The sequence below is a fragment of the Buteo buteo genome, chromosome 10 (assembly GCF_964188355.1).
Source record: "Buteo buteo chromosome 10, bButBut1.hap1.1, whole genome shotgun sequence".
NCBI classification, from domain to species: Eukaryota; Metazoa; Chordata; class Aves; order Accipitriformes; family Accipitridae; genus Buteo; species Buteo buteo.
The window spans coordinates 1,885,693-1,910,495 of record NC_134180.1 but is presented as its reverse complement, the minus strand read 5'-3'; the positions used below and the strand labels follow the sequence as shown (position 1 = coordinate 1,910,495).

General features: G+C 41.4%; 1 protein-coding gene across 2 annotated transcripts; it reads left to right on the top strand.

Moving 5' to 3' along the window:
* The first annotated feature begins 309 nt into the window (after positions 1-309).
* Positions 310-24,803, top strand: UPF1 (UPF1 RNA helicase and ATPase). 2 transcript variants are annotated; one of them, XM_075037886.1, is made up of 24 exons: positions 310-960; positions 8,007-8,149; positions 8,581-8,670; positions 9,234-9,401; positions 10,296-10,476; positions 11,066-11,227; positions 11,795-11,879; positions 12,061-12,159; positions 12,372-12,480; positions 13,320-13,479; positions 13,593-13,711; positions 13,985-14,149; positions 14,392-14,506; positions 14,702-14,845; positions 15,300-15,513; positions 15,727-15,844; positions 17,493-17,649; positions 18,630-18,772; positions 19,484-19,658; positions 20,370-20,451; positions 20,973-21,134; positions 21,479-21,696; positions 22,158-22,280; positions 22,400-24,803. In XM_075037886.1, exons 1-23 carry the CDS (start codon positions 736-738, stop codon positions 22,275-22,277), a joined length of 3,354 nt encoding a protein of 1,117 aa, XP_074893987.1. In that variant the 5' UTR covers positions 310-735; the 3' UTR covers positions 22,278-22,280; positions 22,400-24,803. The 2 variants fall into 2 exon arrangements, with proteins under 2 accessions (XP_074893987.1, XP_074893986.1); XM_075037885.1 differs by having other exon boundaries at positions 12,363-12,480.

Here is a 24,803-nt window from a genome sequence, read left to right as displayed (position 1 = left end):
GCCCGCCCTTCCTCCTCACCTCGAAGACCCATTGGCTGGCACAGCCGTCAGTCAGAAGCAGGCTCCGCCCCTCCCCGCGAGGAGGGGGGGGTGGCACTAAGCGCCCCTGACAGCGACCCCCCCCCCCCCCTTCCCCCGCCCGCCAGGTGGCTGGCGGCCCGCGCGCGCGCCGCGGCGCCAACCCCCTTCGCGCCTTCCGCGGGAGCTCCTCCCCCTTTTCGCCTGCCCTCCCCAGGTGTGTGCGTGCTACGTCACCCCTCCCACGCGTACGGGGCGTGCTGGCGTCGTCGTCGTCGTCCTCCTCCTCCTCCGTGCGCTCCGCGTCACCGCTCCTGGCCTGGCGCGCGGCGGCGGCGGCAGCAGCCGGACGGTTCCGCTCGTAGCGCCTCGGGGCTCGCTTCTCCGGCGGCGCTCGCCCGCCGCCTCCGACCGCTTTTCTCCGCCGTTGGCTCCGGCCGCGTGGGATTCCCGATTCCCTCCTCCCGCCACCCCCCCGCCACCCCCCCATCCGGAGCGGGGCGGGCGGCGGGTTCGTTAGTGGCCGGCTCGCTCGCGCGCGCGGCCTGGTGCGCGCGGCGGATCCCGCCGCTCGCGTAACGCGGGCGCCCGGGCTCCCTGAGGTGAGGCCCGGCCCGGGTCGGGTGAGGAGAAGAGAGAAGAAGGGGGAGCGGAGCGGGGTGGGGTGGGGTGGGGGGGGAGCTGGGGAAGAACCGCTTCTCCTCGCCGACCGCCGCCATGAGCGTGGAGGCGTACGGCCCCAGTTCGCAGACCCTCACCTTCCTGGATACGGAGGAGGCCGAGCTGCTCGGCGCCGACACGCAAGGATCCGAATTCGAGTTTACCGACTTCACTCTTCCCAGCCAAACCCAAACCCCGCCCGGGCCCGGGCAGGCGGGCCCGGGACAGGGCCAAGGCCCCCCCGGAGCGGGTCAGGGACCGCCGGGACCGATCGAAGCACAGGTGAGTCCCCGGTCGGAGGCGGCGGAGGGGGGGGTATAAGGGGCGGGGGGGGGGTCAGGGCGTCTCCGCCACAGGGGGGGGGGTCCGGAAGGGGCGGGCGGGCGGGCCCGGCCGTGGGGCCGGCGAGGGGAAGCCCTGGGCGGGCTGTGGGGTTGGGCCCTTTCCCCCCCCCCCCCCCCCCCCCCCGCTCCGCTCCTCCGCCTCCCTCCCCGGCAGCGCCGGACGGGGAAGTGGAAGCCGCGTGTGGCTGCTCGCCTGCCCCGTAGAGAGAGGAGGTTGCCGGCTCTGGAGCGGGCTCGGTAGCCGGGCGTTTTGCTTCTGCCCTGGAAGTAGAGGGGGAGAGCGTTGAGGATAACGCTTGAAGGCGGTTGTCCGCTGGTAAAGCCGGCGAGGTCCGCGGCTGTTACCGTGACAGTTGTGTCGCTTTTCGGTGCGGTGTTGAAGGAAGAAGTCGGAAATGCTTCTGGATGTCGTTTGAGGTTCTTTTTCTCTTCAAAAGAAAGACGGCTATAGGTGGCATTTGGTTATCAAAAGTTGGGTGCTGAGGAAGTTCAGCGTTACTTCCTTTAATTTCTCTCTGACTAAAAGCAAAATATACTTTTAATTTTCTAATTTTTTTTTTTAATTCTTACTTCTTTGCCACCTTTTCTGCGGCACGGTTGCTAGGCTGGTTTGTTTTGGGTTTGTATGGGAGTGACAGTCGACCTGGCCTGAGATTTAAGTTGAGAGGCCTAGTTCCCCATAACTTAAAACCTGGTGATTTTATTTTTTTTTATTATGGTCTGTTGATGGTTGGTAGGTGCGTGAAAATTGTATTTATTTCACAATTTACAAAAGAAAAAGTAAAGAAGGAACTAGGGTTATATGCTCACAAGTGAAGAAGTCTTGCAGATGAAGATACTGTCTGTCACTGTGCTACATCTTGACTGTCTCTGTAGTAAAAACAAAACCCCTAAACTCTTCCACGTGTTTTAAAAAGTCAAACTTTTTCTCCATTTAAAATCATGGAATATTCTGCTAAATTTCATTGCATCTATATAAATACTCATGTAGCCCCATTCTTAACAGTTAAAGGTTTGTATGTTGTCTACATTTTAAAGGATGATTTTAAAGAGGAGTTGAAATGCTTTAGGTAACTTTTTAATCCTGAACCAAACATAGTTTGAGTGGGCTTGATTTTTCCTTTTACTTGCAAAACCTGACGTATCAGGATCTGTAGATGGTAGAGCTGTGGAAACAGAAGCGAGCAAACTGAAAACAGGCCAGCATGTCCAGGCGCTGAGAATCTACAGGTGTGCAGCACAGACTGAAGGTGGTATTATCCTGTCCGAGCCGTATCAGGTTTATCCCAGGACAAATTTGAATGATTTTCTTGTGCTTGAAAGTGCTCAGCGTACAGCCTGGGCAAAGCTGCCGTGCGGTGACTTGCTCCAGGTTAGTGTGTTTATGAGGCAGAATTAGCAACGTGACCCTATGGGCTGCATGTTTATTTTCTGTTTGCTTTTACAGCTTTTGAATTTGGGTTTGGTAGACTTTATCTGGTTTGAGCACTGAGATATCAGAATTATTAAGCAGTGGTAGTAAAATCTTGTCTGTGTACACAGCCAGACTATACATTAATTGATTAAAAAGACAGTTTTAGTAAAGTCTTAGTTTTTAAAGCTTTAATGGGTTGTGATCATTCCAGAACTTCCTAGTAGAGAAAATGTGGCCAGAAGAAGAAGAAAAACCACCCCAAAATAAGCCTCATAAGCTAAAAGACCAGATGAGAGGATTAATTTGTCTGTTTTTTGTCTAAACATGTTTGAAAAGCCTTTGAAGTGAAAAGAAAAAAAATTATCTGGAGAGCACATTCAGGTACTAGTATGTCTATAACCATCTGTCCTGGCAAGAAGGAAGAGATTTTTTTATTATTATTAGTTTTTTTAAACCGAGTGCATTTATGATGTTTCCGCAAACTCTTGTGGTCATCCTGATCCTCGTTTATACTCTAGAAATTTAGGGTTTTTTGGGGGGGAGGGTGGGGAAAGGGAATGGACTTATTGCAACAAGAACTCTCAGAAGATTAATAAGTATAGTGTCCTCCTGAGCTGAAGTACAGCAAACCCCAGATCCCTGGATCTGTTTAGACTTGCACGTTTCAATGGTCTCATGAGCGATAAGATCAGAAATTGTGTATTTTTAAAGATTCTGGGGAAAATTTTGCTGCCTTCAACAAAAAACTTGTTTTGCCTTTTGGCAGGGGATGTACTAAATAATAACTTCTAAGGCCCTAAAATGGATCACATACATTTTGCTTAATTAAAAGTTGTCACTGTGATTATAATTAAAGCTACTTGAATAAATAATCTTTATTTGAAGCTGATAAACATTGGAGGTATATACTTTTACTCTGCTGTTCCATATTCTGGTATCTTTTTAGTGTCCTAGTGTTTAAAAATATTAGTTGAGCAACACAGAGTGCCTAATTTCTTAAGAAAATGTGATTGATTTAGGCAGTCTATAAGAGCTTCCTTTCCCAACGTATATTTAACTAATAGTTTAAGAGGATGTTGTTACAATTGATTAGTGTCCAATTGACAAAAGATAGTGAGAGGTTAGTAGCGCAGAAGCAATGTCTGCTGTTTTCTCTTCAGAAAACTATATTTCCATTGTTTACATGTGATTAAAATCAAACATAGGAATAGATATTTCTAAATATTTTAAGATAAATTCTGATTTCTGCGTTATTTTTTCATTCTTCCAGGCAAGGACTTAGTTTATGATGCTAGGAGGCAGTCACATGCTCAAGGAGTCTGATGGACAAGGCACATGGTGTTAATGTGTTAGCTAAGCTGTTTGAGTGGTTGAAGGAGGCTGGGTCAGCTATTAGATTTTTGGTCTAGACTATGGAGGCTGGATTTAATTTCCAGTTCTAACAAAGACTTTTTGTCTTAGCAAAATGCCTTGCTCCTTGTTGCGCAGGTCCCCATGTGGAAATACAGCTTACTCCACAGTGCTTTGGAGGTGGTGTGCAGGTGAATGTTCTCAGTAATATCCCCTTCCTTATTTTGAAAGAGAAAGCAAATCAGTATAAGAAATTATAATAAGGTACTGTAAATAGCCTATAGCTTTAATGTAAACAATGTACAAACAAAAAATAGTTGAATTACCCATGCAAGTCTGAAAGTGTGTATTTTTTTCTAAAGCATGAGGGAAAATTACCTGAATCAGGACAGTGTGACTGGGTGTCCTGCGGCTACTGTGCAGTGTTGAAGTGCATTGCCATGACTGATTGGACTGCAGTCTTGTAATGAGTACTCCTAGCAAAATACCTACTTAACTGCAATTAGTTTTCTTGTTACAGCTTGAAATGTACCACTTTAAAGTAGAACTACATGAAGTGGATATAGCTGCATTCACCTGTGGATCAGCTACAGAGGTGTGGGGGGGGTATGTTAGCCAGAAGGATGGGGAGAGATTGAGATGACAATATTCTGTTACCTCTGATTTGGGGACTCGCATATGGTCAGGAGAAGCCACTACATCGTCTGATTTACCATTGTGTAACTCTGTTCCCTGGACCTTTACTGTTGTCTCTTGAACAGTATTTTAGAGGCCAAAAAAGGAGCGAGGGAGGGACCAGTACCGTAGTGGTAGTTTCAGAGTGCCTCAGTGTTCAGATTGCTGTAGCTGTTAAACTTGCTGTGCCAGAGGTTTCAGTCAACACTTTTAAAATAGAGAAGCCCCCCCCCCGCGTCCCGGCTTATACAACAGTTGATGGTGCCAGATTTTTAATAATATGCACATAGGCTAACATCACAGTAGGTTTGAGAACAATAGTTGAGTCACTTCCTCATTGTGTGCCTGCCAAGGCCTAGTACTAGCTGCTGGATTTTCATAGTAACAGGTGACATCATTCCTGCCTAACTCTCTGAAAGGGTAGGAGCTCCCTGGGGTGTAACTAACAGTCACCTGGTGCAGAAGTACAAATAGCTTGCAGTTGTAGTTTCTTGTTTTTCTGCCTTAAAAAAAAAAAAAAGCTTTACAACTTCATTACTGTTCAGCAATCCAATTTTTTATGAGCACCCAAAAAAAATTTGAAACTTGTCAACTGATGTGTGTAATAATGTGTTATGGCTCTTTGGAATAGACTGATAGAAATGGACCTGTGAATGCCTGGTATTCGTGCTTCTAAGAAATTCAGATTAACTTAAGGCTTTGGCATTCCACCTGTCCCATGATCAGTTATAAGTTATCTTCACATTTTGTAAAAATGGCACTATCTATTTAAAATGGATACTTATCTTCAAACATCTGTGGAGATGCAATTACACAGTGAGCTGATTGGATTTGGGCTCATCATACTAATGGGTTGTTGTATGCTACTGCAATTTCTTCGTTTTTTTTCCTTTTTCCCCTTTGCTTCTTTTCACATTCTATACTGATGCTTCCTCTTGGCTGATCTTTCTATTAAAAGCCAGTACTTGAAGGTAACATCATGTTGTGGTTTAACCCCAGCCAGCAACTAAGCACCATGCAGCTGCTCACTCACTTCCCCCCCCCCCCCCTCCGTGGGATGGGGGAGAGAATTGGGCGGGGGGGGGGCGGGGAGTAAAACTTGTGGGTTGGGGTAAGAACAGTTTAGTAGAATGGAAGGGAAGAAAATAATAATTACAATAATAAAAGAATTGGAATATACAGAACAAGTGATGCACAATGCAGTTGCTTACCCCTCACTGACGGATGTCCAGTTAGCTCCTGAGCAGTGATTCCCCCTCCTGGCCAACTCCCCCCAGTTTATATACTGGGCATGATGTCACATGGTATGGAATATGCCTTTGGCCAGTTCAGGTCAGCTGCCCTGGCTGTGTCCTGTGCCAACTTCTTGTGCCCCTCCAGCCTTCTTGCTGGCTGGGCATGAGAAGCTGACAAATCCTAGACTTAGTCTAAACACTGCTTAACGCAGCTATGTTTTCAGTTGTTGCTATCAACATTCTTCTCATACTAAATCCAAAACATAACACTATAGTGGCTACTAGAAAGAAAATTAACTCTATCCCAGCTGGGATAGAGTGAAACCAGGGCACATGAATAGGAAGTCATACCATTTAGACTGGGTTTTGCAAATGCACCTCATTTCATTTGAAGATAACGAAACAAAGTGCTATTGAGTCCAGTTCCTTACTGCTGAGGGCAAGTGTGAAGTGGCTTACACTTACTTTTAAATTTAACTCTTGCAATTGGCTGTTAAATTTCTATATGCAATGCTGAAACTAGTTGGCATGGAATCTAAATGAGACTTTCAGAGAAGTAAGCTTGTTTTGATTTTCTTATGAGTTGCAGCTTTAAAATGCTACAGCAACTATTTTTATCAAATTTCTTTTAATAAAGGTTTAGCGTTCTTCTCACTGTGGACAGCTTTCTCATCTCTTGTCAGAGAATTAAGTTACAGATACCAGCTAAACTGCATTAAAAGTCGAAGTGCAAAAGAGTTATTAAAATACTGTCTTGATAGACAAAGGCCTTGAGTGATTCTTATGCTCCCATTGATTAGCTAGTTAAAACTTTCAGAAATAAGTATTTATCTAACCTTGTCTAACCCAATACCTTTAGAAACAATTGGAGGTTTTAATACATCTGATGGGTTTGCTTTGATAGGAAAGCTACCTCACAGCACTTGTCCCAGATGTTTTCTTAATATCGTGCTAATCATTGCAGTCACTGTGGTAGTCCCTCTCCCACCTTTTTCCAGTCAAAGTTAATGTGGATTATGGACTGTATGCTTATTCTCTTGGATTTTAGCAAGATGTTGCTAGACAGGTCAAAGAATCAAGTGATTGAGTGAACAGGATTTTGGAGTGGGTGGGGATCTAGCCATCTTGGGGGTTCTTGACAGCTTCATGTTAAGATGCTGCAGCTTCCTGTGGCTGTTAGTCTGTAGAGATGCAGCTGTGGAATTAAACCCAAACACCTGTGAGGCCCAAGGGGCAACAGCTGCTCTAGCCATGCCAAAATCTGATTTGTGACATTCACACTTCTTGATGCTCCTGCCTCGTGGTAAATACACTGTACTCAGTATTGCCAAAAAGGAGTTATTTTTAACTTGACAAGACTTGGTGTGTAAAAAGTGCTGATACAGCACCAAATGTTGCAGAACTTCATGGTTCTGGCAGTTAAGTGTATTGTCAGTGGAAAGAGCACACCTGTTCTGTGTGTGCTGTGTTAGCACACTTGATCTCTGAAGTGTGTTGCTCTGAAAACTTGAGCTGTGTTACTAGTTTTGATGGACTTTTACAGTTTTCTGGGATAACTTAAGCATCATTTTTTAAAGGAAATCATATCATAGCTAAAACAAATTTAAAGTAATGCAATAGTGACTGTCATACCTGATGTATTTAAGTGTGTTTCTTTGATTGTAATATGGTTGGTACATCTTGAACAAACAATACTGCCTGGACAGTTAGACACTCTGCTGAAAACCAGTTTCTGTTATTTCTTGCACTATTTCAATTTTATTTTTTTTTCTAAATTAGGCTTATATGACAGCAGGTTTCTCGATTACCTGCTCTCTATTGTCCAAGTGTCATGAAGTCGTGCTTCTGATACGTTGGCAGAGGGAGAAACATTGAATTAGTGGATAGACAACAGCAGAAATGGGTGGGGAAAGTCCTATACAATAAAGAACCTGGTTTTGGCAGTAAAATGAAGGATGAAAAAACAATGTTTGATACTGCTGGAATTGTCTAAATGGAATTTCGTGTGTTGTGTAAGACTGTATGGAAAAATGTGTTCTGCAGAAAAGCAATCTCCTTTTGTTAACTTTCTTTTACTTATCAGTTGTAGTGTAAATAATCCTGTAAAATAGGAGCTAATGAAGCAAATATTGATTATATAACTGGTATCTGAAACTGGTGTTTCAGCTCTTACCAGCATTTTTCTTTCCTTTTGAGATTTTCCAAATTAAACACAAGTTTTTGCTTTGAGGAGTAGGGGTTACTGTCTTCGGCTTTATGTTTTGGAGTCTGTGTTGATTGTATAACTTAAGCACTGACCTCGTATTTCAGGTTAATGGACCTGATGGCATTCTACAGAATGGAGCTGTGGATGATAATGTGGCTAAAACCAGCCAGCTTCTGGCAGAATTGAATTTTGAAGAAGATGAAGAAGATACGTATTACACAAAGGATCTTCCTGTGCATGCTTGCAGGTAAGACCTAATCTTTGCCAGAGGCTTATTATTTCCAGAGGGCAGGAGCGCTTCGTGTGAGTGAAGGGTGTATGCTTTGAGGGTTTTTTGGATTGTGAGAGCAAATTCCTTGGAGACATCTATGTACTGGTAGGAAGATAGTGCCCTCTGGTGAGTTCTTGTGTACGCTTACAGCTGCCAGGTCCAGCAGGTCTTTGACCTCTCTTGAGGAATAGGAGGCTAAGCCAACATAAAGTTGGTAATGGTGGGAAGTGTTAAAATACTTGTGACTCAGAAGTTTACCTCGTATCTGATGCTTTTACCAACACTTGTGTTCCCTAATTTTCACTTTCCCTTATTTTTATACACTACTACGTAGTTTAAATCTTGTATTTGAATTTTCCTATAAGCAAGTACCTAATCACTTCCTGTTTTTTCATTTTTAATTCCAGTTACTGTGGTATCCATGACCCTGCTTGTGTGGTTTACTGTAACACCAGCAAAAAGTGGTTCTGTAACGGGCGTGGAAATACATCTGGCAGGTAAATGGTCAAATGATGGAAATAAGAATGACAGTCTTGTTTTAGAATGTGTTTGTTTTGAAGTGGTGCAATGGCTGTGACTTACATTTTGGTGATAATCGAAGTCTAGTGACTTAAATGTGAGCCTCCAACCTCCTCTTTAGCTTTTATGCTGTTATCTACTTAGACCTTGATCTCAGCAAAGCTTGAATCACTTCTGTGAAATGATCTTGCTGCTTCTTCCCTCATCCTGTCTTCCTGCAAAGCACAGTAGAACTGATGCTCTTGACCAATGGAGTTTTTGGAGGCTTCTTTCAATTACCAGTAACATAAAAAGAATTTTTTAGGCATTCCTTATTCTTTCACACTCATTTACCCTAAAAACACTCATGTGCTGAGCAACCATTGAAACTGTGTTAGCAGTATCTTTGCTTGGATGAAAAGAGCAAGATCTTACCAATGTCTGCCACAGTGTAAATAGATTTTGTTTGTGTCTTTTAGTAACTGAGCTGATATATTAAGTTAGGACTAAATGTGATTTTTCCTATTAACTTCATATAAATGTATGTCCTCTCTGGTTTCAGCCACATTGTTAATCATCTTGTGAGAGCAAAGTGCAAAGAGGTGACTCTCCATAAAGATGGACCTCTAGGAGAGACTGTCTTGGAATGTTATAACTGTGGATGTCGTAATGTGTTTCTCCTTGGCTTTATTCCAGCTAAGGCAGACTCTGTGGTTGTTTTGCTGTGCAGGTGAGAGAATGCCTTTGTTGGCATGTTTGTGTCAAGTCTGTTGCATAACCTTATTTCTAAAGGGCAAGGCTTGCTTTCATTTTGTACCAAAATATATTTTATACTCTAATTTGCCACCATTTTTCCTTTAGGGGATTGTACAGACTTCATGAAGTAGATAATGCAATAAAGGGAAATCCTCTTATGCTAGGCAAATGTCTTAGTTCTATAGAAAAGTATTTCTCCCAAATGAAACAGTCCTTAATGGAAGAAAGGTGTGTTTCTCCCTTTTTAAAGTGGGATTTTCAGTTTTGGAAGAGTAACAGATCAGTTCAGGAAATTACTCTGGAGCCCTACTGGAGTAGTGACTGTATTACATAGTATGTTTTTCTGTCATCTTGTAGAATCATTTGAAGATGACAGTAGATTGGAAATTGTTCTCTGACAGGTTCTATCAGAAATCATGATTTTATAATTGCATGTATTTTAATTAAATGCTGTCACTTACGATGTATTTGACAGTAGGTGTGTTTCTATGGAATGAGTTCTTCTATTTGTTTAAACAACAGATGGGAAGTAATCCCAAGTGTTTTCTGATATATTGTATGTGTGCATAGTCTCAATGGACTTTCAAAGGTGAGTGTCATATTTAATATTTTGGATGCTGAAATTTTCAGTTCTAGAAACACCCAATAAATACAACTTATGATGCCGAGCCTTCCCAGTTTTGAAACGGCAAATATAGGAATTAAAAAAGAATTGGCCCAGCAGGTTAGGGTTGTTTTGTTTTTTCCTTTTAAATGAGATACTTGAGTTGTTCTAAGAGTATGATAAACCTATTTTTACACTTCACATGGTAGACTTTTTCTTACACTTGTCTAATTTAAAATTTTTTTCAATATTTTGGTTGTGCAGGCAGCCATGTGCCAGTCAGAGCAGTTTAAAGGATATTAATTGGGACAGTTCACAGTGGCAGCCTCTTATCCAAGATCGCTGTTTCCTTTCATGGCTGGTAAAGATTCCATCTGAACAGGAACAGTTGAGAGCACGTCAGATTACGGCTCAACAGATTAACAAACTGGAAGAACTTTGGAAGGTATGTGCTGCTTCTCAAATTCCAGTTATGTTTTACCAAGTGCCAATTTTGTGGGTTTTATGAAGGAAGAGCAAGACTGTTTTAGCAACTGTATAAGGCAGGGAATTTACTCAAATCAGATGAGGTTTAAATCCTGCAGATTTGACAAGCAATGCAACGGGGAATTGATCAAAGAATTCAGGAGATCATTTACCAAAGTAGGAAAGTTTCACCCTTAGGTTCTTCAGCTCTGTTCAAGTTGCACTGTCAGGCAATCTGAAAAAACATCTTTCCTTCCCTCTATGAAGTCCTTCATTTGTTTCTGCTTTATGTGATGACTAGCTGAGTGGGGAACTGTTAGTCCATGCTTGATATTCCATTACTGCTTTTTGAGAGGTTTTTCTGTACATCCTTTAAAGCATAACAAACCTGACTGGATGTGAGTGAGAATGATATATAATGTCTTGGTGTAGTTCTAACAAGTGGTTATACCTTGATATAACTTCTGTCGTAGTAAAACACGGTATTGGTAGTCCTGTTATACAGTGAGAGATTGTCACTTGTCTGTACTTAAAACTTTGAAACAAAACATTTGTGCTTTAAATTCTAGGAAAATCCATCTGCAACCCTTGAGGACTTAGAAAAGCCTGGTGTTGATGAAGAACCACAGCATGTCCTGCTTAGATATGAAGATGCTTATCAATACCAAAATATATTTGGTCCTCTAGTCAAGCTTGAGGCAGACTATGACAAGAAACTCAAGGAGTCTCAGGTAATATGCTTGAAATATGCCTGTTTGAGGAGGCTTCTGACCAGTTCTCTGGTATCAAACACATGGTCACTGTCAGCAGCATAGAAGGATGGCTCAAGTGAAATAAATGTCTTAATTACAGTACTACTACATCGCAGTAGTTACAGTAGTAATGATGATGTTTGATAGCAGGAGAACCATGTTCTATTGTAGAACTGTGCAACTTGGCCACCTTCTTTTATGTTATCCTCATAACCTGCAGTTACCTTTGTCAGTCAGAGTTTCCAATCAAACTTGAATTATATGAGGTCATGCAAGCACTTAGTGAATGTTTTAAAGGTGGGGGGAGAAAATAAAGCAGGTGGTGATTAGGATTTTGTTTCTCATAAACTCTTGTAGAACAGAATTATCTTCTGCAGATGATGTGAACTCAGTCCATAAGAATAAATACAGATATTTGTCTATACAGTGATATTGAACAGCAAGTTTTGTGTTTCGCCGCTATTTTAAAGTATAGGACAGTGAGGACCCTGGTAGTTGGCAAACTGCTCTTTAAGAACATAATAGATGCCTTTTCTTTGCCATTAGACCCAAGATAACATCACAGTCAGATGGGACCTGGGCTTGAACAAGAAAAGAATTGCTTATTTCACTTTGCCAAAGACTGATTCAGGTAATGACAGCTTGATTGTATGTTTTGTCTGGGTTTTTTTTATGCCTGGTGAATAACATCAGTGTTTAAAGAACTGTGATGATCTGGCCTGGGATATAAGATAGTACTGTAAATGTTCTGTGTTGGGGGATGATTGTTCATTGGTGAACATTTTTAAGAGCATTTTTTCCTTCCTTTGTAGATATGCGTCTTATGCAAGGAGATGAGATCTGCTTGAGGTATAAAGGAGACCTGGCCCCTTTATGGAAAGGAATTGGTCATGTTATCAAAGTTCCTGATAGTATCCTTTACTTAGTGAGCCTTCAGGAAGGCTTAATCCAAGGTTGAAGTCTCTCCAAGAAATCAGTAAAAGTGTGCAAAAGTAATTTTGAGATAATTTTAATTTGTTGTCGGGATTTGCTAGGAAAAAAACCACCCAAAACCAAAAATCAAAATTGGGAAAAATAAAATTCAAATTTTTGCTATAGATTACTACTTAACGAGGTTCTACAGATTATGGTGATGAGATAGCCATTGAACTGAGGAGCAGCGTTGGAGCGCCTGTGGAAGTTACTCATAACTTCCAAGTAGATTTTGTATGGAAGTCTACTTCATTTGACAGGTATTGAGAAGGCACTTCAAAACTTGGCAGATAGTGGGTGCCGTTGGTGTATATATCTTCCTTTACCTTCAGTGAGAATTTTTGAACAAGAAAAGCTGTATTGTTTCATGACACCAGCAATCAGAAATCTGAGTGTGCCCAATGTATCAAGTCGTGATATCTGGTTCATAGAGCAACAGGCCTAACTTTTACTAGAAATAGAATTAACCTGAATGCTATCAAATTGTCGATTTTTCTCATTTTGAAGGCACATCTGAGGTTTGTTGCAAATACATCAGGGAGAGAAAATTACCTTATGTTTAGTAATACTTGGAATATAGGAAGAAAAACTGTTTTGTAGTTCGGCTTCCTGAACACTGGTCCATCATGAAGTGTTCTCTGATTTTAGTTGGCATTCCTAAACTTTGAATTGCTTTAACTAGCTGAAATTCCAAGACATTTGAATCAGCTGTGAGGTCAATAGACTTCAGATATGCCTGTACTGCATTTTGTAAGATATGAGTTTGTTTATTATCCTGAAAGAGACACACTGAGTACAAATTTTCTTCCGATCTTGCACCTAGAATTACTGTCGCGGATTCTGTCAAAGGCTGGTGTTTCTCTACAGGTTTTTTCTGGTTATAATACTTCATAGTATTCACATGGGGAAAAACAAGATCCGTGTTCTCGGAGTCTAATTTTTGTCTCTTAATTCTGTTAGTATTCTACATTGTTCTCTTGTCCCAAGGTTTATTTTAATTTGTGCCTGATGTGTAATTAACCTTTGTGTAGGACACTTGTGGATAGTTGTATTTGAGGTCATACTGATTTTTTTTTTTCCCCTCCTTCCCTCATTTCAGAATGCAGAGTGCTTTAAAAACATTTGCTGTGGATGAGACTTCAGTGTCTGGGTACATCTATCACAAACTGTTAGGTCATGAGGTAGAAGACGTAATTATTAAATGCCAGTTGCCAAAGCGCTTTACAGCACAAGGACTTCCTGATCTCAACCATTCTCAGGTAACCTCATCTCCTTTTTACTACACACAAAGAATATGATAAAGGATGTACAAATAGAGGTTGTAACTTCTTATGCATTGAATGCTAAATAGCAATAAAAAAATTTTTAATAGGTTTATGCTGTGAAGACTGTCCTGCAGCGTCCTCTGAGCCTTATTCAGGGTCCCCCTGGTACCGGAAAAACAGTGACATCAGCCACAATCGTCTATCATCTGGCTAGACAGGGCAATGGGTAAGAACTATTCTCGCTAAGTCTTTATGTGTGAGGCTACTTTATTAATGGTTGAAGAATCAACTTGATTTAAAAAATCAAAATAACTTGTATCATTGAACTAAAGGTTTTCTAGAAGTATATTTTTCTGGGAAGACTTGTGCTTATTTCGGAAAATATTCTTCCCCAGCATATTTTTTAGGGGACGTGTTGTAACACTTGATTTTATTACAAGTCTAATGGAATAAAGTATACAGCTCATTGAGACTTACTTTTTGCTTAATCTTTTTCAAGGCCTGTGTTAGTCTGTGCTCCGAGTAATATAGCTGTAGATCAGTTGACTGAGAAGATCCATCAAACTGGACTGAAAGTGGTTCGTCTGTGTGCTAAAAGTCGTGAGGCAATTGACTCTCCTGTATCCTTCTTGGCATTGCATAACCAGATCAGAAACATGGATAGGTAAGAAATGGTTGAGGGGGGCAGGGGAATGAAAAAAACAACTTAAATATTGTGATGGACACAGCTGACTAACTGTGTAATGATGACAGCATGCATTTGCTTGATGTGATAACTTTTTTGGTTCTATACATGTGTCGTATTTAGTTTTACAAGTGAATTTCAATCTAATCCTACCAAGTTGTTAATTAAGCCGTAAAGCAAAATTAAAGCAAAATTCCTTTTATTTTTTTTGTTTTTCCCAGCATGCCAGAGCTTCAGAAGCTGCAGCAGCTTAAAGATGAAACTGGAGAACTGTCATCTGCTGATGAGAAACGTTACCGTGCACTGAAACGAACAGCAGAGCGTGAATTACTTATGGTAAGGTTCCATTGGGTCTAGCAGCTTAAATAATTGCCTTCTCCCACTTGAGGCTTAGTTGCAATTTGCTGGTGGAGATCAGAGTACAATTTAACTTTTGGGGGGATTTCTGGAATGGTATTGAATACTCTTCCATGTAGACATATTGTCTGTTGATATCCTACTTGATTAATTTCAGTTTCATTTCTGTCTCAGAATGCAGATGTGATCTGTTGCACGTGTGTGGGAGCTGGTGATCCAAGACTTGCAAAAATGCAGTTCCGCTCCATTCTGATTGATGAAAGCACACAGGCTACTGAGCCAGAGTGCATGGTGCCAGTTGTCCTGGGAGCAAAACAGGTAGGAGCCATTGGATTTCTTCAAAGAAAATTTCATTAAAGAAAGAGTTTATAAATAGAGAAAGTAGCATCGAGCAGTAACATTCACAGTATAGGCATGCAGGGGTACAAAATTCTTTCCTTTCGTGGAAAACGCTTCCATAATATAGATCTAAATGACTTTATTTTGTGTTAGTCCTGTTAGTTTTCTGTTTCCATGGCATAATCTTTGCCTAGAACATGTTGGTCCTGCTGGAACAATCTGGAGACTAAGTAAGATTTTATTCAGAAATGGTGAGTTGAAAAGCTAGCTGACACTAAAAGTTTATAAGCCTTAGATTAGATCTGAAGCTTCTTACAAGTCAGACTGATTAGTTCCTAATATATTTTATAGTAGGATATTGCTGTTGTTTCTAGCTATTGGGCAAGTTTCAGAAAACAAAAACTTAGATATCTACAAACTTTCTTTTCCACAGCTTATTCTTGTGGGTGACCACTGCCAGCTTGGTCCTGTTGTGATGTGTAAAAAAGCTGCAAAGGCTGGCCTATCTCAGTCTCTCTTCGAGAGGCTTGTGGTGCTGGGGATTCGTCCGATTCGCCTGCAAGTGCAGTATCGCATGCATCCTGCACTTAGTGCTTTTCCATCCAATATCTTCTATGAGGGTTCACTCCAGAATGGTGTTACTGCGGGTAAGCAAGAATGGTACTACTGCAAATTACTTTCTTTGCCGTTCATTAAGGATCAAAGGAAGGATTCTTTAATCTAGATGAGTTTGTTAATACTTTAGCTAAAAAAGAGAATTGCCACTGCACTTCTGAGTCTTTAAGGTGCTTTGATATGAAAGTGAGTGTTCTTGCTAGTTAAGCAGTGCTAACTTTTTTTACTGTTTTTGTGCTCTTCAGCGGACCGTGTGAAAAAAGGGTTTGATTTCCAGTGGCCACAGCCAGATAAGCCGATGTTTTTCTATGTTACACAAGGACAGGAGGAAATTGCCAGCTCAGGCACCTCTTACTTAAACAGGTAAACAAAATTCAACACTGAGATATAAACTTACACTGGGACGAAGTATTTTTAAATATCTCAAATGTAAGGGAGATTGTTAAATGAAACTATTAATAATCCTGTGACACCCCTTGGAGACAGTCACAATTAAATGAAGTCAAGGGAAAGTGCAGTATACAATTCCCGCTGCAGACCAAATATCTTGGCATTTCTCTATCCTTCAGAATCTCTGCAACAAAATTAATAGTATTCTGTAGTCACTGTGACTTGTGGTGCCTTGCAATGTGAATAAAGGCATAAGAGCTAAATAAAGGGCTTGTGTTTTTGAAGAAGAGCTACTTTCTGTTTCTGTGCAGGGTGGGATCTGTACTTCAAATGAGCCAACCCACAGACCTCAGATGTGTTGTGTGCTGGGATACAGTACTTCAGTGCTATTGATTCTTATGTTCTGCAGTAGTTCTTCTAAATTAATAAAATGCTGTTTCCTATTAACAGCTATGATTGAAATTGCTTGTATGCTTTTTTTTAATAAAAGCTGCCATCAAGGATAGTGCAGACTGAGCTGCATTTCAGACTTGATTTGCCCTAGGCTCCCTTTACAGTAGACAAAGAGAAAAAGGCATCTCCAGAGGGAGCAGTTCAGATCTTAAGTGTGTTTGAATTGTTCTGTGGAGGCGCATGTTTTCCTTCACTGGTAGTATAAGGAGCACGGGACAATTAAGTGCCTAATACGTTGGATGAATTTGGGCCAGCAAGTAAACTGACTGCAGCTGCAGCAGGAAATACTGATCAGGTTGCATTTTTGAAGTCAGAATTCCAATAGCTTCTGAAGCAGAGTCCTAAGTCTTAGATTTTGGTGGGGGTGTGAAAGGGAGGGGAATTAAAATTTCTTTTTTGTATCCCTTTTTTCTGCACATCCCAACTTCTTTTTCAAAGAATGAGCCTAAAACACTTTGCTCCTCTTGGTTGCATGCATTCGTTCATGTGCCTGGAAGGGAAACCAGACCAACTTATGAAAAATATCTGCTGTGATATTTTTAATCTCAGTCTGTTTCATGAACAGCATGTGCAAGACTGCTGAATGCAGCAAGCCAGATTGTGCACAAACAAATGGCATGATAGTTGGCTGACAGGGAGATTGGCATTAAAAACATTCTATATTTAAAACTTTAAGATAAAGCAACTGAAGGATCTGTTTGCACAGCAGGCTGGAACATTTTTAATGATCTCGCTCATAAAAGTACACGTGTACATTTAACTCTACTAAGAAGTTCCATTTGGAATGATGGCCACCATGAATTTTGCTATTCCAGGAAGTCTAGTTGTGTAGTTCTGAGAAGGTGGAGGTATATGTAAGGAGAAATTTCTGTGTCATTCTGAGACCTTTTTTTTTTTTTTGAGATGTTGGCTTTTGCCCATATTCCTCTGGCTGTGAATATCTGTGTATGGCCTAAGTTAAGAGGTGGTAGTGGTGAATGTTCCTGCAAAGCTTAAGCCGAATTAATCTGAGTGCTTGAACAGTCTAAAATTGATCTTTTTCTTGAAGTAGCCTTTCTGACAAAACACTAGCAAGGCATATATGTTAAAGTTTTTTAGACCCATTAACTTGCAAAAAGTTAGCCCTAATGCCTTGGTTCTCCTTAGATAAACAAATCTGTCTTTCTAGGACGGAAGCTGCCAATGTGGAGAAGATAACTACAAAGCTATTGAAAGCTGGTGCCAAACCAGATCAGATTGGCATTATTACTCCTTATGAAGGTCAACGATCCTATCTGGTGCAGTACATGCAATTCAGTGGTTCCTTGCATACAAAGCTCTACCAGGTATGGCGTCATTGCAGAAATGAGAACACTTGGATGCAGAGAAGCTAGAAAAGTCAGATATTGTGAAACTTCACAATGTTTTCATTTTTAGTCTGGCTTCTTAGGCATCAGTCTGTGTTTATTCTTCAGTAATTTTTGAGTTTAGCTGATTGTGGTTAAAATAGACCAGGGAGAAGAGTTTAGACGGTATCAAATGCCAGTAAGTGTCAGGGGAGCAGTTGGCCAGATAAAAGAGAAAGCCCTGTTGAGGTCTCTGTTGAAAGGAAGGCTTCAGTGAGTCTGTCATCTGAGGACTCATTGAAGCACAGAAGGGAGAGGTCATGAGTGCTTCAGCTGTGGAAAAGCTTTAGCTTGTATCTTAGATAAAAGCATCATGCCAAAAGACGTGCAGGAAACCAAGCTCCATAAATTCTGATGGTCATACTATTTATTTGCTGGAATTCTTCTACCAAACATTAAAATCTGTTGCTACAAACAAGATGGTTGTATGTTTAATATAGTCTGTTTTGCAATATTGAGAACTTGGTCAGTGTTTTCACTGAAGGAAAACTTGGTGGAAATACTCTTACTTCTGCCAGGAATGATCTGTCCCTCTGATTCAGGTTTCTTGGTAGCTGGGAGCAGCAATGCTAATTTGGAGCTGTCTTACTACGAGGTTTTGGAATAGTCAGAGGTCTTTTTGGCAACATACCTAGAAAAGGGATGCTTTCCATAGTGCAAATGCCAGTTTTAGGGAAATATGAGAATCATAAAGCAGTGAACACAAAAGTAATTTGTCCTAAACTGAGACTGTCTGTTCTCCTTTAGGGAAACTATTTAGTGACTAGTGGAATTACCAAATCATTCGTCATTAGAAAAATAACATTTTTGTCAAATGATTGGAACTGCTAGTGCATGGCCAATGCATTTTGTAATGCCTGTTGGTAGCGTAGCTGTTTTGCACTGTGCTTCCGTGATTTACATGTTTTCCTCTGTTTCAGGAAGTGGAAATTGCAAGTGTGGATGCCTTCCAGGGCCGAGAGAAGGACTTTATTATCCTTTCTTGTGTGAGGGCCAATGAACACCAAGGAATAGGGTTTCTGAATGACCCCAGGCGTCTTAACGTAGCTCTTACAAGAGCAAGGTAAAGTAAAATTGGGCAAATTTTTCTATTCTAGAGACCTAATCCGGTCTGCTAAAGCATCGATACAGTCTGACTAACAAAAAGTCTGTGTTTTATGGGTAGCGGGCCCATTCCCTGCTGCACCTGGTTTAAGGAAGCCTTGAATGATTTCCCCATTCCCTACAATTTACAAGAGCAATTTCAACCTAATCAGTGTTACCATTTGGCATCAGTAGTTTGTAGAAGCTGCTGTGTCGTTCCCCTTTGTTTGCAGGACAGAAGTCTTCCCTTCATCTGCTGCTTCATCCTTTCCAGCAACCTTTTTTTACCATTTTGCTTCTCTTAATGGATTTGATTACTGAGAAGGGTAATGTGGAATCAACACTATATTGGTTGGTTTCCTTGGTTTCTGCAAGCTTTCAAACCAATACAGGGTGGTGGTTGGTTGAGTACACTGATGTGTTTGGCAAGCCTGCAAAAGGAAGCTTGTGATGATTGAGAAACTGGCTGCAGCAATCTCTTTTCAAGTGTTTTGTCATACTACAGAAATCATCTGCTGTAAACAAAACAATTGTCAGGGTCTCCTAAACCTACCATTGTGGACTTCTGTTAGGTGCCTTGATTTACTGTAAAAGAGATAGACTTTGAGGCTGTTCTGACTTTAAAAATAAAGCCATGTTACATATTACTCAAAGTTAATTTTAGTTTTTCTGTTTATCTGTTGTTGTACAGGTATGGAGTAATTATTGTTGGGAACCCAAAAGCACTGTCTAAACAACCACTTTGGAATCACCTGCTGAATTACTACAAGGAGCAGAAGGTTCTGGTGGAGGGACCACTGAATAATCTCCGGGAAAGCCTTATGCAGTTTAGCAAGCCCCGGAAACTTGTCAATACCATCAACCCAGTAAGTTGACCTCTCCTGTCTCTCAGGTGTTTGTGGTGTGAAGCAATTGGGGGTTGATTGATCAACTATAAATGGATGGAATAAACAGTCACCCACATAGCCTCACACACCCACAACTTTCCATTTTTGTTGCCTAGTTAATGCAGTGTGACCCAATTAAGTTGCTGCTTCAGCTGTTTCTAAGTTGAGTGCTTGTAGAAAAGCCTTTTTGGTGCTTTTTTTATTGCTCTTTATTTACTGCAAAATTTTATGAGGGTGTAACTTATGAGGTGAATGAAACATAAAGTAACTGTTTTGTGAAGAAATGGCAAGCTCATTAGGCATGTGTACTTAATAGCATTGTACTCTAATCCTCAACCTGCAAGTTTTATACTTAGTCCTTTAAGTAGTTATTGGGGAGAGAAGCTTGTCAGCTATCACAGAAGGACAGTGGTAGGAATAGAGCAAGGGGAGAACTATCATCAGAACCTCAAAATAGACTGAAAATTCACCAAATGTTTCACAATTTGAGATAGGCTGACTGTAGAATCTTTATTACTTTATCTTGTTGTCATGATGTAGTTGAAATGGTAGTCGTGTGTTTTCCAGCACTTGTGAAGTATGCATGATCTGTGGAGTTTTACTGGATTTTTACCCAAAATAGCTTACACTGAAGCTGCAGTGCAAAGTTTTCTATGCAAAGGCTTTGTCTAATTCCTATAATGCTTCCAGGGTGCCCGTTTCATGACTACTGCCATGTATGATGCACGTGAGGCTATTATTCCAGGATCTGTCTATGACCGGAGCAGTCAAGGTAAAGGAAGCTGTCAAAATTAACATCTTTATAGATTTACTTTTTTTCCCCAACTAGTCCTTGGGGTGTGGTATCTTACAGATACCAAACTTCTAAATGTTTGAAGAGCCACTACAGAAAAATATGGGATTTAAGAACTGAAGATGTTTGTGATGTGCCTGGATTTTGCTCTCTGTATGTAGAAGCCCCTACAGTCTAATGTGATGTCTGCAGAGCAAATGAAAAATGAGGGGGAAAGGGAGTGTGTGTAAGCATTTCAGGAATCTTAGATGGTGCTGTAAAAGAGTAACTCTGTAGGGATGAGCATGTGTTAGATGAGTCTCTGACATTTTCAAGTGTGGAATAAATGGTGAACTAGAAATATTGGTGGTTCTTGGCAGCGGTAGGCTTGTCCTTTCAATTTTTGGTCCTGATTTATCCTGCTCACAAGTCCTCCCAGTACTGTTAAAAGCAGGAATGTTAATTGATTTTTAAATATTCAGGATGCCTGAAATCACTGTGGCTTTTCCTCCCCTCCCCAGGGCGCCCATCCAACATGTACTTCCAAACCCATGACCAGATCGGGATGATTAGCGCTGGCCCCAGCCATGTCGCTGCTATGAACATTCCTATCCCTTTCAACCTTGTGATGCCACCGATGCCACCACCGGGATACTTTGGCCAGGCTAATGGACCAGCCGCAGGTATGGGGGGCAAGGGTAAAGCAGTACAAAAGCCATGTTTTAGGTCTGAAGTCGAAGAATGGCTTTTGTTACTCTCGCAGCAGTGCTGATGAGAGTAGACGTGCTTCAGTAATAAGTCTTAGTTGTATGGAGTACAAACCCAACAGCACTGCAGCCTCCAGTGAGTGTCCCTTTGCCATGCCTACACTGGTGGTTCTGCCTTTTGATTTCTCTGCACTTGCTACTTTGAGTACATATAAAATGTCGCCTCTTGCGAGTGATCAAGTCTTTATAGAAACAGTTAATTCTCACGTGTTTGCATGTGTCAGACTTCTCACTGTTGGTTGGGATAAATGCTTTTCCAGGACGTGGGGCGCCAAAAGGGAAGACTGGTCGTGGTGGGCGCCAGAAAAATCGTTTTGGGATTCCTGGAACTAGTCAGTCAAACCTTCCAAATAGTCAAGCGAGCCAAGATGTGGTGTCCCAGCCTTTCTCCCAGGGTCCACTGACTCAGGGGTATATCTCCATGAGTCAGCCATCACAGATGAGTCAGCCTGGGCTCTCCCAACCAGAATTATCACAGGTAAGCAGAATTTTGATGTGTAGTCTGCTCTTTTTCCTGGGTATTGTGTTGCTGATCTGTGTGTATGTACATCCTTGTTTCCTAGTACTGAGGAAAATGGAAACTAAAGCCATTTTCAATGACAGCCACAGCATTTCATACCCCTCCACTTGGTGGACTCTCTAAGTACACTCAGGCATAGAAGTGAAATGCTACATGTATCGACTTCAACTTGAGCTGTAACTTTGAACTGCTTGCCTATTCAACAGCCAGCTATTGCAAAAACCTTTGTATTTGTGGAAATTCTGCAGCAAAAAGTAGATTTTTAAAAAACTAAAACACAACCAAACAAAAGAAATCCCCCAACAAAACAAAACCTCTCAGACTTTATCATTAATCATGGCTGCCAGGTATTCTGCTTTGTAAGGGAGCACTTGAACTTGATAATGAGTTAGAGGCTTAACACACACTTTCATTTTCAGGACAGTTACCTTGGTGATGAGTTTAAATCTCAGATTGACGTGGCGCTGTCACAGGACTCTACTTACCAGGGTGAACGTGCATATCAACATGGTGGAGTGACGGGACTGTCACAGTATTAGAGTGTAAGGCACTTGAGGTTCACTCCTCTGCTTCTTACTCCCCGATTTAAGTTCATGAACACAGTGTTTGCCTTAAGAGTGATATCCCTAATGCAACTGTTGTTTTGCTTTCTTGCTTTCAGGTTGAGGAAGAAGAGCTAAGCTTGTGTGGAGCTTAGTTCATCAGCATTTTATTCTGGGTAATAAAAAAAATAAAATAAAATGGATACCTGTTTTCCACTGCTAAAACTGAAGCACCACTGTGTGAGAGCAACAGGAGAAAGAAACCAACCAACGGAGAGGAGAGAGAGAGAAAGGAGCGCGCGCGAGAGAGCCCACTGCTAGCTCACTGAGACAAGGAGACTGACCGGAGAGGAGAGAGAGCACTGAAGGACTGGCTGGCGCCTCACTGGGAAGGCAACTCACCCTGAAATGAGTGGTCAGCTGAGTCCCTGCTCCCCCAGTCAAACAAGCTCGAGAGAAGGGCCTTAAGCAGGTTTCACTTCATTCCATACTTCTCTTTGCGAGCAGGGCATTACTTTTCAGAGCAGATGGGGAGAGGAAAACCCTCATCTCAGAGTTGTTCTCGTTTTAAAGGGGTACTATATTTTAGCAGTAACTGTTTACATTTTAGAAGCAGAGTATCAGAGAGAGAGAGAGAGAGAGAGTTCCTGACTTAAGTGACAGCAAGCCAAGCAGAAATCCAGCGGAACATAGCTGATGCTCAACTCTGAGATGCAGGTTTTGTTGTCCAACACTGGCTCTGAAATCCTAGTGTCATCGTGTCGCCCACATTCTGAACGGGTCTTTCGTGACAAGGTGGTTTTAAAGAGATTCTTTCAAAGGAGCACTGAATTTTTAGAAGTTTGTCTCTGAATTCTTAGTGGTGGACCTGGGAGATCCTTGTTCTGAGAAGCTTACAAAAAGTTTAAAACAAAACTAAATTAGAGCACCAACATTGAGAACTTTCAGTGTGATTTAAAGTTGCAGCAATCAGCCTCTTCTTCCTACATTGGATAGCAGTTAGAGTGAAAGGAGCCTGCGCGCTCGAGCAGGAGGAGGGTTTCAAAGTGTTTTCTGTATGCTTTAATTGGCTACTGTCTGGACTCTACTCTGTGAAAAACAAGCCTTTCTGTAAGATGAACTTTGCGCTTGAAAGGGGATGGGTTCCTGTGCCCTTCGGCCCTGGAGGAAAAGATGCTAACAGGCCTGCTTTACTCACTCCCTCAGATCTGGGGAAGAAGTAGTGGAAACTGGGGATTATATTGGTTTTGAAGTAAAGACTCTACAATGTTACCGAAGCAGGTTGGAAAAATGGACAAAGCAGGCAGTTGTTGGAAGGTGGCCTCTGATAGCTGGGTATAATTAGAGATAATGGGTTAGGCTTTTGTGTGGCTTCTTCGGTGATTAATGCAGATAGCTGAAAGATTCAGGTGTTGAAAACCAAACCCGGAGCCTATTTTTCAGGTAGTGGACACGGCTGTGCCATCAATGCTGGCTTGAGAAATAGCTGGAAGTCAAAACTGAAAACAGCACATAAGAGAAGCCATCCAATTTCTAAGTTGTACCCATGTCTTAAATAAGTCATATGGGAACACTGGGAGCATTTTATTTCTGTCTAAACCTTTTTAGAAACAGCGCAGAGAATTTAAAATTCCTACAGACCCATTTTTATCAGATCCCTAAATTAGACTAACCTCTACCTCCTAATTGGCAAAGAACAGTAGAGTGTGATTCACTAACCTAGGTGTTTTTAAAGTTTGAATTAAGTTAGCTTTATACTCAAAGGGCTCCAAGTGTTTCTAGTCTTTTTTTTGGGGGAACTCAAAATACCTCTCATATGAATGTACTTAAATGACGTAAAACCCACTTTTTGTAACTGGGGGGAAAGCCCTTTCATTACTGTCCTTTCTGTAGATTGTTGACCCGCTTTCATAACCTGTATTTGCTGTAGTTTTTCAAGAGTGTCTCTCCCCCAGTGCAGACCTGGTGTAGCATACCCACAAACCGTGAGTAGCGTGCACATAAACATGGAACAGGTGTTCAAAATTTTTGTTCAGTCCTGCAGTGAACATAGTTCAAGAACTGCAAAAGAAACTTTCCAGAAATGAAAACCATTCTTTTCTCATAAAAAGCCTCCAGAGTTTAGACTTCTAAAATGTGAAAGAATGGAGACACAGGCCACCTTCCTTCCTTGTAAGATGGACTGTTTTATTTATTAACATTGCCGAAGGGCTTTTTAATTTTTTTCCTTCTGTAGGCTGCGTAGTTGCATAGACTTTTCCGATAGGTTTAAGCTGTAACCCTCTGTGCAATGCAATCCATTGAGTAATGTAACCCCCTCCTCTCCCCTCACCCCCTTTATTTCACTGATGGGAATGCTTGCCTCTGCTTTGTGCTGGTTTTTTCCTTTGTAGCAGTTACTCTGAGTTTTATAAATCCAGACATCAGTGCTAGCACGGTGTTACTCTTTTTTGATTTTGTCTCAGTTTGTTTTAAACCTGTTTGTCATCAATAAAAATATTAATAAACAGCTCTTGCATTCAA

Coding starts and splice junctions, on each gene's coding strand:
- UPF1 (XM_075037885.1), top strand. CDS start 736: ATGAGCGTGGAGGCGTACGGCCCCAGTTCGCAGACCCTCACCTTCCTG. Junction 11,228..11,794: donor AGAAACTCAAGGAGTCTCAG/GTAATATGCTTG, acceptor CTTTGCCATTAG/ACCCAAGATAACATCACAGT. Junction 19,659..20,369: donor TTGTCAATACCATCAACCCA/GTAAGTTGACCT, acceptor TAATGCTTCCAG/GGTGCCCGTTTCATGACTAC.